At 38.4% G+C, this 13,477-nt stretch overlaps 1 protein-coding gene across 4 annotated transcripts in view; it reads right to left on the reverse strand.

Moving 5' to 3' along the window:
* NARS2 (asparaginyl-tRNA synthetase 2, mitochondrial) overlaps positions 1-13,477 on the reverse strand; it is a 166,937-nt gene that overhangs the window by 110,777 nt on the left and 42,683 nt on the right. For 3 of the 4 annotated variants that reach the window (XM_019623625.1, XM_019623627.1, XM_019623624.1), the window contains exons 2-5: positions 13,010-13,119; positions 12,512-12,632; positions 9,067-9,207; positions 4,014-4,094 (exon numbers count right to left, since the gene is read on the reverse strand). In XM_019623625.1, coding sequence (XP_019479170.1) covers positions 4,014-4,094; positions 9,067-9,207; positions 12,512-12,632; positions 13,010-13,119 — 453 coding nt within the window. The remainder of the gene's footprint in view (positions 1-4,013; positions 4,095-9,066; positions 9,208-12,511; positions 12,633-13,009; positions 13,120-13,477) is intronic. The other variant, XM_019623626.1, reaches the window with a different exon arrangement.

Below are 13,477 nucleotides of genomic sequence, written 5' to 3' on the forward strand. Positions count from 1 at the left end.
AAAGCTGTCATTTAGAATCAAAAGACAGATAAAGAGCTTCCCTGACAAGAAAATGCCAAAGGAGTTCATCATCACCAAACCAGTACCACAATATTACAAGGATTCTTAGAGGGACTTCTTTAATACAAATAAATAAACAAACAAACAAACAAACAAATAAAATGAATAAAATGGCAGTAACTACATATCTATCAACAATTACTCTTAATGTAAATGGATTAAATGCTCCAATCAAAAGATAGGGTGGGGGCCTGCCAAGTGGCTCAGTTGGTTAAGAGCTTGCTCAAGAGTGCAAGCCTTGTGCAAGCTCTGAGCAACAGGGTCGCCAGTTCAATTCTCACATGGGCCAGTGAGCTGCGTCTGAACTGAGCTGCACCCAAACTGAGCTGCCAACAGGTGGCAGGATGGCTCAGTTGGTAAGAGCACGTGCTCCTAACAACAAGGTTGCCTATTCGAGATGGTGGGCTATGCCTGCCGGCAACTAAAGACTGAAATCAGCACCTTGAGCTGAGCTGCCCCCCGGGTGGTTGAGGGGATAAAACGCACTCTCTTAACTACAAGGCTGCTGGTTCGACTCCCACATGGGATGGTGGCTACGCCCACCCGCAACTAATTGAACATGGCACCTTGAGCTGAGCATCATGACTGGACTTGGAGCTGAGCTTGCTGCGCCCTCCACAAATAAGATTGAAGGGCAACAACTTGGCTGTTCCCCTTCCCCAATTCCCCAACACTGTTCCCATCCTCCAGTTCCCCAATAAAAAATCTTAGAAAAAAAAGATAGGGCGGGTGAATGCATATGAAAACAAGATCCTTACATATGCTGCCTACGAGAGACTCTCTCGTTCAGATAGACGACACACAGACTAAAAGTCAAGGGACAGAAAAAGGTATTTTATGAAAATGGAAACAAAACAAAATAAAACAAGGTGGGGTAGGAATACCTATATCAGACAAAATAGATTTTAAAATAAAGGCTATAACAAGAGACAAAGAAGGAGCCAGTAATCCCACTTCTGGGTATTTATCTGAAGAAACCCAAAACACTACTGAGAGGACAAGTGCAGCCATATGTTCAATGTAGAATTGTTTACAATGGCCAAGATATGAAGGCTGCCTGGGTGTCTGTCAATGGATAAATGGATAAAGAGAAGGTGGTACATATATACAATGAAACATTGCTGGCCAGGGAAGGGAATGGGTTCTTGCCATCTGTGGCAACATGAATGGACCTGGAGGGAATTGTGCTGAGTGGAGTATGTCAGACAGAGAAAGACAAATGCAATGCACGTTTGCTTATATGTGAAATCTAAAGAATAAATAAACAAACAAAACAGAAAAACTCATAGAGAATTTTTTTTTTTTTTTTAGCTGAGCCATCTTGCTACCTGTTGGCAGCTCAGCGGCNGCTCAGCTCGGGCCGGGACTCAAACCGCTGTTGCTCAGAGCTCAAACTCTTGAGCAAGCTCTTAACCAACTGAGCCACTCGGCCGGCCCTCATAGAGAACATTTTAATGGTTGCCAGACAGGAGGGGGGTTGGGAACAGGTGAAGAAAGGGGAGGGATTAAGAAGTACAAATTGGTTGTTACACAGTAGTCATGGGGATGTAGGGTATAGCATAAGGAATATAGTTAATAATATTGTAATAACCACATATGGTGCCATATAGGGGTGATAGATGGCAGGGTGTTGGGGGCAGGGTGAAAAAGGGATTAAGAAGTACAAATTAGTAGTTACAAAACAGTCACAGGGAGGTAAAGTAAAACATAGGGTATACAGTCAATAATATGGTAATAACTATGTGTAGTGCCAGGTGGGTACTAGACTAATCAGGGGATCACTTCTTAAATTATGTAAACGTCTAACGACTAGGCTGTGTACCTGAAATTAATATAATAGTGAATGTCAACTGCAATTGAAAAATTTAAAAAGGGGGGGCGGAATTTGAAGGGGAATAAGAGGTTCAAATTTCCAGGTATAAAACAGATAAGTCATGAGGATGTAATGTACAGCATAGGGAATATGGTCAATAATATTGTGATAGCGTGGTCTAGTGTCAGATGGTTGCTGGACTTACCATGTACTTCTTTAGGTATAAAAATGTTGAATAACTATGGGGTATACCTGAAACTAATATAATATGTTAGATATATTTTAATAAAAATCTTTAATAAAAGAGTTGGCATATACATACATACACACACACACACACACATATATATACAGATATACATATATATATATATATATATATATATATATATATATATATAAAATATTACTCAGCCATAAAAAAGAATGAAATCTTGCCATGTGCAACAACATGGCTGGACCTAGAAGGTATTATGCTGAAGAGGGAAATAAGTCAGATAGAGAAAGACAAATACCATATGATTTCACTTATATGTAAATCTAAAGAACAGAATAAACAAACAAAAGAGAAAAACTCAATAGATACACAGAGCAAACTGATAGTTGCCAGAAAGGAGGAGGGTTGAAGGTATGGGTGTAAAGAGGGAAAGGATTAAGAAGACAAATTGCTGGGCTGGCAGAGTGGCATGTTGGTTAAGAGCTGGCTTGGTATGCCAGCTCTGAGCAGCAGGACCCTGGTTTGGATCCCACATTAGGGCCAGTGACACCGCCCTCTACAGCTAAGATGGTGAACAACAGCTCAACCTGGAGCTGGGCTATAGTGAGTCGCCGGCGACACTGATGGCGTAGGCTGCAGTGAGGCTGCAGTGGGCTGCCATAAGCTACCGTGAGTGGCCGGCAGCCGGCGTGAGCGGCCAGCAGCTGGCGTGAGCTGCCAAGAGCTACCATGAGCAGCCGTCCAGTGGCCGGCGACTGATCTGCCTCACCTGGGAAGAGTGCAATGATAATATCAACATGGGCCAGTGAAGCAATGTCCTCCACAACTAGACTGAAGAACAAAAGAACAGCAACTTGTCTGTTCCCCTCCCCCAATTCCTCAATAAAATCTTAAAAAAAAAAAGATAAATTGCCAATTATAAAAACAGTCATAAGGATGTAAAATACAACATAGGGAATATAATCAATAATATTTTAATAACTACGTATGGTATCAGATGGGTACTAGATTTATTGGAGTGATCGCTTCATACGTTATATAAATGTGTAATCACTATGTTATACACCTCAAACTAATATAATATTGTATGTCAATTGTAATTGAAGAAAAAAAAGAGAGTCAAAGTGTACAGAACCAGAGAGCAGTTATATACAGGTTTTGTCATTTGATGGAATCAACAAAATGTGTACACAAGAATCTTGACTTTTTAGTGATAAAGAAATCAGTGAATAAATGAAAGAAATACAAAAAGCATCACTCATGAACATACATTTCTATTTGTCCATTATTGTACTACTGGCCAATGATTTTAAACAGCAGGACAAACTGGTAAATGAAAGGGCTTTCTACCGCCTACAAGTAAGAAATGCTGGTAAATTTTAAATTTCCTGCAAGAAGGCCAGGCTGACAATACCTGGCACATATTAGGAACTCAAAAAATGATTGCTGAATAAAGAATTAAAATAAGAGCCTTCATGAGTGTATAGAACATAAATAATTTCTTATCAAAACTATGTTTTTTAAAGACTTTGAAAAAGAAAATATTAATATGTACACTTTTCTATTTTATCTCTTAAAATATGACTGACATCCAAAAATATTAACTGGGAATTGAATTTGCACAAAATATATCTTAGAATCTTTGTCTCTTCAAATTTCTCTAGTTTACCAACTCATAGCTATATAAGAAAATCAAATGGAGTACTAAATTAAAAATCCACTCCTTTTAGTCACAATGTAAATAATATAGCTGGTAGGACAGGAAATCAGAGAAGTTTGAATCTTCTACATGTTTTTTTTAAGGGTTACTATTGACAATATTTCAAGTTCTGGTCACGGTCTATCCACACAATTCTTATTAAATTTAAAGCAAACCCTCAGATGAAGGGCAATATATCCCCTAAGGTGGGACGCACAACTTACTTCAACTTGGAAAAGTTCTCCAGCCCCCTCACAGTCATTGGATGTGATTATGGGAGTATGAATATGCACAAAGCCATTGTCCTGGAAGAAAAAGAAAAGCCACTTTCTTTCAGTATATTTGTATATGAAACAATTCCAAGAACATATACCTTATTATAATACTATTAAAAGAGCACTAAGAGAATGCTATATGAAATCCCTCCCTGATGCCCTGAAGAAAACTACTGAAATATGAAGCTGAGTGTTTTACTATGCGCAGAAGTACAAATCATTTTAAATCAGAAACTGAGTCAGACATTATCTAGTCCAATCTCTTCATTTCAAAGGTAAGGAAATTGAGGCCAGAATGATTTATCAAATTGCCAAAAGTTACACACTAATCAGTGGCAGAACAAGGACTGGAACTTAGGTCTTCAGGGTCTTTCTCTGGTGCTGTTTCTTCTTCCCACTATTCTAACATACTGGTAATGATTTAATGCTGGATCACTCACTCACTCACTCAAGGCTAATGTACAATGCCCACATTGCTAAAATACAAAGTGATCGGTTATTATAAAGTTTGGTTTATTATAAAGTTCGGTTGTTTTGGAATGAGACCTTCAATTGTAACAAACCACCAAAAAGGGAAAAAATTAAGGTTGACAAATAGGCACTGGAGAAATAAACAGCAAACGGAGGCAGAAATGAGTTTTAGGAAATCTATCATTAAATGGATTGCACAGTGCACTGCATGTGGCACAGGCAGTGCACTTCCTTCGCCTCAAAGAAGATTCTGAGCAGCAAATCCATCCATTACCGAGGCGCCCAATTGCAATTCTTCCGCTCCAGAGTCTGAGACTATTTCCATTAGTGAACCACAAAAGCTGTTGCTACTAGGATTAGAATAACCAAGCAACTTCAAGGTTATGCTTCTTTCATTTTGACTATGGATGTAGGCAAAAGGTTACATTTAGCATAAATGTTGCAGGGTGGAGGTGGAGGTAACTAAAGAGACTTATGCTGCAAAGGCAGAATAGTATGTGTTTAATGCAAAAAAAAATTGGTCTTGAAATCAATACAATAAATTCATATATACACATCTTATCTCTGCTAAACTCTGCCTATCACTGGTGGAATGTAAAATGTCTCAGTGTGTTACCAGGGACCTCCCAAATTTGCTCCTTCCTAAAAAGGCTGAATTCAAGTATTCTGGCTAAGATACAAAGTATCCAGTTAACAACTTGCCTTATGATGTAGACTGATTAAATATGCAAACTCTAAATTAGGAGTCTCAGAAAGTATTCAAATATGTACTTAATCCAGGAGCATCATGCCTAGAGGTGCTGCACAGCGCACATTATAGAGAATGAATGAAATATAATAAATAACATTGCTGAATAAAATTTTTATCTCTCAGGAGCCAAGAATTATGGACATGAATCATTTATTCCACACGAATGCAGGCAACTATGAGCACGAGTGCAGTAAACAAAGAAAGGAAGTGAAAAATCCAAAGGAAACCAGGGTGGTGAGAGGGAGGGGGAGAGGGAGGAGAAAATTTAACGGCTAAATATAATTGCCAAAGTTAGATCTGGTCAACTGCCACAAGAAACAACACAGTAAATCTCATGAAAATAACTGTATGAGGTTGTTGTTGTTGTTTTTTTTAAAATCACTCCCAAGTAGTGGGAATTATTCTTAATGCTCAACCAATGCTAAACGTTTCCAAAGGTGTCACTAACTTTTTAAGCCTTAATGCTGCTAGCAAGGCTTATCATATCAAAGTCCATAACATTGCCACCAAAAGCTATTAAGGAGAGTACAAAGGAAGAATAATAAGTCACTGAGAATAAAGTCCAAAAAGAGAGACAGTGGATAGGGAAGCAGGAAGACAAAAAGCAAAATAAGTAGCAAGAAGTGGGGGAGCACTGCCGGTCCGTCGCTGCCTCCGATGGGTACCACCGTCAGGCACTCATCCCACCCCACAGCGAAGTGGTTCCTAGCTAGAGGTATGAAGGCCAGAGAAGGCATCAAAAATAAAAGTACACACATTTCACCCAATTTTTTCAGATTCCACCCACTACCTCTAAAAATCTAAATATTTTGATAGATATACATTCTAGAACCAGATATTTTATAAGGCACTGAGTATCTGAAAATTACAAAATTCATGTGCTAAAGCCCATACACATCCCTCAATGGCTCAAGGACTATATTTTTCTTTCACACATACCCAAAATAAGCATCATTATTTAATCAAAATAAATAAAAAAGAAATATGACAGCAATTGCTAGCCACAGGCACACCACTGGCAACAAAAAGTGACAGCAAGACAAAAAAAAAATCCTCAGAAATCAGTCATAGGAACTCAAAGTATCTGCTTAAAGTATCCTAACTAAAAGGTTGTGCTCAAGTTTATTATTGTCCTGTATTTCTAGATTTGAAATTAATGAAAATTTTACATTTTAAGTCGTAACATCTTTTAGGGAGCCTAAAGTAACAACTTACAGAAATAGTACCAAATACTAGATAATATATAATGATTATTTAATATATCCTGTGATTTCCCTAAACAATTCAATCCTAATTATCATACTTATAAGCGGTTAACACTATAGAAGTTGGTATCAGGATTATATTTTCCATGGCTTTACAATTAAAAAGTGAATTTGTAGCACTCAAAAGTACCTACTTTATAAATATCACCAACAGTGCTAAAATTTATTTTCAACCACTTAGAAGGTTGTTTTAAATTTTACTTTAGCTTGCTTATTTTTTCATTTCAGATTTTTCTAGTTTGTTCTCTTTTTTAATTGTTGACATATTTACAAAAACTTCAAGTAATGAAGAAATGCACAAAGTAGGTAAAGCCCACTTGTCAACGGACTGCTAATACCACCATCTAGTGGCAAGAAATCTGTACAACTGTTTCATAATTAAAGCAGGCCCACTTTATTGGCTGCTAAAGCCATATGGGGGAAAAACATTTTTGGATCTGAACAAATTTGTTTTTTGTGTGGTTCAAGCACTACTGAAAAGCCATATGGACATTGCATAAGAAAGTTTATGAGCGCATATGTAAATGCACTCTTTCAAACTACAATGGGATGACACTGTATAATGTGATTTACTTTCCTTTGTTTATTTAAAAGTACAGTATATGCTTTAAAGCCATCATGTTCTTTAGCTACTTCACCAGAAGAAGCTTTTCAAAGAGTAAGAACTCTCTTGGTGTGCTATATCAGGGCTGGGCCTGCACGAATCTGAATACAGGGAAGGGTATGCCGTTAAACAATCTTTGCAAATTAGCTGGATCTGGAAAAGTGGCATAGAAAATTCCAAAACCACATGGAACAACACTAAACTTTACCTGCCGGGTCACTCCTCGCCTTTGGGGCCCTCCCTTCCACATGGGGGGGGGGTCCTCGTCACCTCATCAACTTACCAACTAGTACATTCCACTGTGGCTTTGCGAACGGGGTGGGGATGATGGCTGAAAAGCAAAACTAAATAAGACATAAAAGCCTTTAGTCTAGTTGATCAATACCAGTAACTCTCTAAAATTTGTGCTTACTACATATAAAATATGTCTATGATCAAGCCATCTTAGGGCCCAGATTTACTCTCCTAACCTGAAACAATAAAAAAATTAAAAACAAAAAACCCCACCAGCAAACCACATGAAAGATTGGTTTCCAAGACACTGAGTATCAGACAACAAAGGACAGCGATCCCTGAGAGATGGGAAACAAACATAGTGAACCCTCGCAGCAGCCTAGCTTTCTACCTTGAGATTTTCCAGGCCATAGCAGAGAGAGGGAGGAATAAAGTGGAGCTCAGCAGACTCCCTCAATTAAAGAGACAGAGCTGAGAGTCCGAGGATACCAAAGTCATTAGAGTTTATATGACAGGGTATCAGAGAGAACTCCGGAGATGTATAGAGGGTCACTTGGAGTATTAGGTGGAGGAACGATCAGCATTTGTGTGAGGAAACCATCCAAGGACAAGGAAAGAATCATCCGAAAAGATTAGAGGAAACGGTGGCTGGTGCTCACATGTGGCTGGAAATGGTGCCTATTCCCACAAGCCAGATCGGAAAAACTCATAATTCACAATGCACTAGGTAGAGTGCTCTGGAAGGCTTTGCCTCAACAATGAGAAATAATTCGTCCTAGACTGAGCACTTCTCCAGACCTGCTTAAAAGAAAGACCCAAAAGATCAAACAGTTTTCAAGTAGCTTAACTGCATACCAGAACAAAGCTTAAGAAGCTTTCTAAATATCCAGCCCCCAATAAGGTAAAAATTCACAATGTCTGGCATCTAATCAAAGATTAGTAGGTATGCAAAGTGGTAGGAAAACATAACCCATAATGAGGAGATTAATCAATCAAAACTAACAGATATGTTAGAATTAGAAGGAAAGGGCATAAAAACGGTACTTTTACTACATTGTATATGTCAAAACTGTATTGTATGTGCTCAGAAAGTTAAGCAAAGAAACGGAATATATTTAAAAAAAGGGAGAGGGCCAAATCAAACATCTAGATATGAACCTACAATGTGTGAGATGAAAAATGCACAGGATAGGAATAAAAACAAATTAGGGATTGTAGAAGAAACGATAAGTAAGCTTGAAGATATAGCAATACTATCCAAAAGAAACATGGAAAACAAAAAAGAATTTTATAAAAGAAAAGAACATCAGTGAGCTATGGAGAGATCATCAAGTGGCCTAACAGATGGGTAGTTCAAGTCCCCAAAGGAAGGAGGAAAAATAAAAAACATTTGAAGAAGTAATGGCTGAAAAAGTTGATGAAAATTAAAAAGAATGGATTCAAGAAACTCAACAAACTCCAAACGTGAGAAACATCAAGAAAACTGTGCCAAGGCACATCATAATCAAATTGCTCAAAATCAGTGATAAACAGAAAATTTTTAATCAACCGAAGAAAAATGTACAACTCAAGTAAAGGGTGCTTGGAATAACTAACAGAACTTTCAGGATAATACTCCAGTGTTACAATTATTCAACTTCTTCACAAGACAGAACACCGAGAAGAGCAGCACCTTACCTTAAAGAAAGAATGAATAGCAGCTGTGGCTTCACTGCGAACCCTCAGTATGGAACCCAGAACGTTAGTCCTACACCTAAGGTGAGGGTATTGTCTCAGATACTCCAGAGGATGCCTCTCTTTATATTTAAAAGGAAAAGTCTGCCAATAAATGGAAAACAAAAAACAAATTAGAAACTAAAAAGACACAGTTTCCAGGGCATTTAAAAAGTAGTAGTGCTTTATGACAAAACTAAGGTGCTTTCCTTCTTTTTTTTCTTATATAGTCCACATTAATTCCAACAAGTTGGAATGGCGATGGGGTGTAATCAGATGTGGATTTGAATTCCACTCTACTACTTATTAGCTGTGAGCAAATACATTTAATATCACTAAGGCTAATCTGTTATTTATCAAATTTCTATCCATTAGCTGTCATCACTCCTTATAAATAGAAAGATTAGGATATAATTATGCAAAATAGTCCACTTTTTGGCATACAGGAGTTCCGAATATTGTAGATATTACAGATTGCTTTCTACAGCTGTATACACACAGCTGTTGTTCAGTTTTAAAGTTACCCAAATATCTTGAGAGTCCACAATTATTCATAATCAACTGATACTGTTTATCACTGTTTATCAGCATGCACTGCCATCTAAGAACATGAGGGAGAGTCAACAGCTTTCTGTCATCTGGTAGAGTAGTGTATACTTACGAAAATTTTAAAGGAAATCGTGACTCTACTTAGAAGTATTTCTACCTTACCCTTACTCATGTTATAAGATTAAAAAGACAAAATCAAATTTTCAGACCAAAACCAAAGTTTCAATAAAAAAGAAAGAAAGAAACTAAGTAAAAGAGCTACACTGTCAGCCTATTGCTTTTAGTTTTGTCTAGTCCTCTTAAGAACTTGTCGGGCCGGCCGAGTGGCGCGATGGTTAAGAACTCGCTTGGGATGCCAGAGGGCCCCGGTTCGGATCCCACATATGAGGGCCAGTGACACTGCCCTCTACAGCTAAGATGCTGAACAACAGCTCAACCTGGAGCTGGGCTGCCGTGAGTTGCTGGCGACGGCATAGGCTGCAGTCCCTGTGGCAGTGGGTTGCCATGGGCTACCGTATGTAGCCAGCAGCCAGCGTGAGCGGCCAGCAGCCGCAGTGAGCGGCCGTCCAGAAGCCGGCGACTGATCTGCCTCGACAGGGAAGAGCGCAATGATGGTGCCAACTTGGGCCAGTGAAGCAGCGTCCTCCACAACTAGATTGAAGAACAAAACGACAGCAACTTGTCTGTTCCCCTTCCCCTAATTCCCCAGCACTGTTCCCATCCCCCCAATTACCCAATAAAAAAATCTTAAAAAAAAAAAAAAAAAGAACTCGTGCACATACTAATTCAGGTCACATAGAAATAAGCACCACACTTACTAAAGTGAAAATATGACCACAGTAATAGGAATCGGGGACTGTCACGAGTTCAGAATTCCCTAATGTCTAAATACAGTAAGTCCCCGACTTACAAACATCCGAGTTACGAACTTTCACAGATACGAAAGGACCTCGCGTTACAAACACTGGTAGATGTGAACAAATCACAGAAGTAGCTCACGTGTCGGCCGGACATTGTCACAGTTGTGCTGCTGTGTGCTTACTGTACAGTGCGATAGTGTACAGTAGTACAGTGCTCAATCAGAGCCCAGGATGTCCGGAAGCAAGAGGAAAAGCAGTGGTCATGTGGAGGGGACTGCTAGGAAGCACAAAGCAATAACCATGGAAACAAAAGTGAAAATAATTGAGAGATTGGACCGAGGCGAAAAGATGGTAGCTGTCGCTCGTTCTTAGAACATGAATCGTTCAACCATTGGCTTTACATTGTGTATTTGTGTCAAAGGTGGATAAGACTCACTTTGTCGGACTTACGAACGAATTGGGCTTACAAACGTTCTCCCAGAACAGAACTCGTTTGTAAGTCGGGGACTTACTGTACTTAAAAATGACACTGAAATGAAGGGAAAGAGAAGGTGAAGGCATCAACACCCACAAAAGCCAAGGGAGAACAATTTAAAAAGAGTAAAACACATGGCAAATTTTTAATAATCATACATCCCGCTAAAAAAGCAAAAATAAAAATGGTTACCATCTCCATTCCTCTCTGAGTTCCAAATTATTTTCAGTCTATTTTTAGAACCTGATTCTTTTTTAAAAAAAATTTTTATACTAGTTTCAGGTGTACAAAACAACATGATTAGATATTTACACCCCTCACAAAGTGATAACCACTCCCCAAGTCTACTACCCGCTCTGACATCGTATATAGCTTTTACAATACCATTGATTATATTTCCTATGGTCATAAATATGTGTGTGTGTGTGTGTGTGTGTGTGTATACATATATATATTGAATTATAGTTGACATTCAATATTATTCTACTTCAGCTTCAGAACCTGATTCTTGATTTTACATGTCAATAAGAATTTCTTAGAAAATTATTCAGAATAACATTTTTAAAAAATTGCTCCGTTTCTTTCTTTCCTACATTTAACTTCTTCCAGTTATCCAAAAGAACTAAAAATGAATTAAAATGATGCAATTTCCCTACATTTCCTCATTTTTTGTTCACTAAATATTTGAAGACAAGTACTATTGCAAAACCACAGGGGAGTCAGATGGCTAGTACATCAATTTCAGCTGAGCCACTCATCAGCACTGTAACCTCAGGAAAGTCATTTCATCTGGCTGGGCCTCATTTTCTCCAATTTAAGAAATTAGATTGAATCTATGATTTTATTCCCTTCAACCTCTTTATCAGGCTACAAATAAAAGTTACACAGAAGAGTACAAAAACACGTATAAACGTGTCTTAATGTAGAATTTCTTTGTTTGACCCAAGCATTGCAACACTATATAGCACTGTCCAGTAGAATTTTCTATGATAAGTGGAAATGTTCTGTATCTATGCTGTTCAGTATGGTAGCCACTATATGTGACCATTGAGCATCTGAAATATGGCTAATGCCCCTGAGAAACGGGATTTTTTATTTAATTTTAATTGATTTAATATTAAACAGCCACAGGTGGCTATTGGCTACTGTATTGGACAATACAATTCTAGATCATGCAAAAGTCACTTCTAGACAGAGCTTTCTGAAGGACGTGGTCTGCCCTGGTTCACCTCTGGATCTGAGGTCGACTGGGCATTGTTGTAAAAGTGGTAAGTTTCAAGTGTGACATGCACCACAGAGATGCATAGACTAATGCTTAGCTCTCACTCATAAGACTCAACCATCTGCATAAATACTTTTTGCTACTCTCTACATTCCTCAGGCTCTATAGCCTGTTTCAGTGATCTAGGAAGTCCCAATCAAAACATGTTCTAAATGTCCTCTTCCCAATAATCACACTTAAAACTGATTGCTAATGTTTTAAATTAAGCCTAAACAGCCTCCATAACAGGGTCAGAAAACATACCTTAGCATCACAATTTCCAACAACTTCAATTTTTTCTGCCTTCAGTTCTACATTTTGCCTTTTGGATGGACTTTTTACCAGCTGCCCTTGAACTTCCACAGAACTCCCAAAAGCCAGTTCTCTAATAGTAACAAAAAAAACAACAATAAACAAGATATCATTATATGCGACCCTCATCTTAATACAAATCTTGCTATCAGAACATTAAAATATTTAACGATAAAAGTTTTTACCCTTACTTCGTTGAGTTAAAAGCTGCACGTAATTAAGAGAAACTGAAGCAAAGGATAGGTGGGGAATACTGTCACACGAACATGTTAGGAGGAAAGGCCCGAGCTTAGAGGATCTTGAACTTGAGCATGAAAGCCATGAAAAGCAGATTTGTTTAGAAAAATCACTCAGGGGGCAATGTGAACACCGAATTAGGAAAATGTGGAGCAGAGGAGATGGGAAAAAAAAAAAATCAAAGGACTCTTTCCCCCGCACCCCCCAACTCACCTACTGTCAAAGCTTGAATCTGCTACAACCTGAAGGTTTTGCAAAGATGACCCATCATTTACATGCAGGAACAAGACTTCCTTCTGGGATCGGACTGAACGGATCCATCCCTAATGAAGAGAAATATTTCTAAATGTGAGTTTAAAATGCAAACATTTTACATTTTCATTACACATACAAATAGAAGACTAAATGAAAACAAGAAAAAAATGTCCTCATAATCCTGCCTTAACAAATCAATTGCTTCTAGTTCACCCATACTCATATGCATATGTAACTTTACATGGTTCTTATCACAGTGAGATGTAGCTTTGGCATTCCACCTTTTGATTTGTTAATAAAGCTCATCATCCTGAATAGATGCCTGACATTCCATTAGGTTGATGAGACTAACCACATAACCAATCCCCCAATATTGGCTATTCCAGTTATTTTCTCCTGCCCCTTCACCCCCCCCCCCCCCCCCCC

This window comes from Hipposideros armiger, unplaced genomic scaffold, assembly GCF_001890085.2.
Source record: "Hipposideros armiger isolate ML-2016 unplaced genomic scaffold, ASM189008v1 scaffold_556, whole genome shotgun sequence".
Taxonomy (NCBI): Eukaryota; Metazoa; Chordata; class Mammalia; order Chiroptera; family Hipposideridae; genus Hipposideros; species Hipposideros armiger.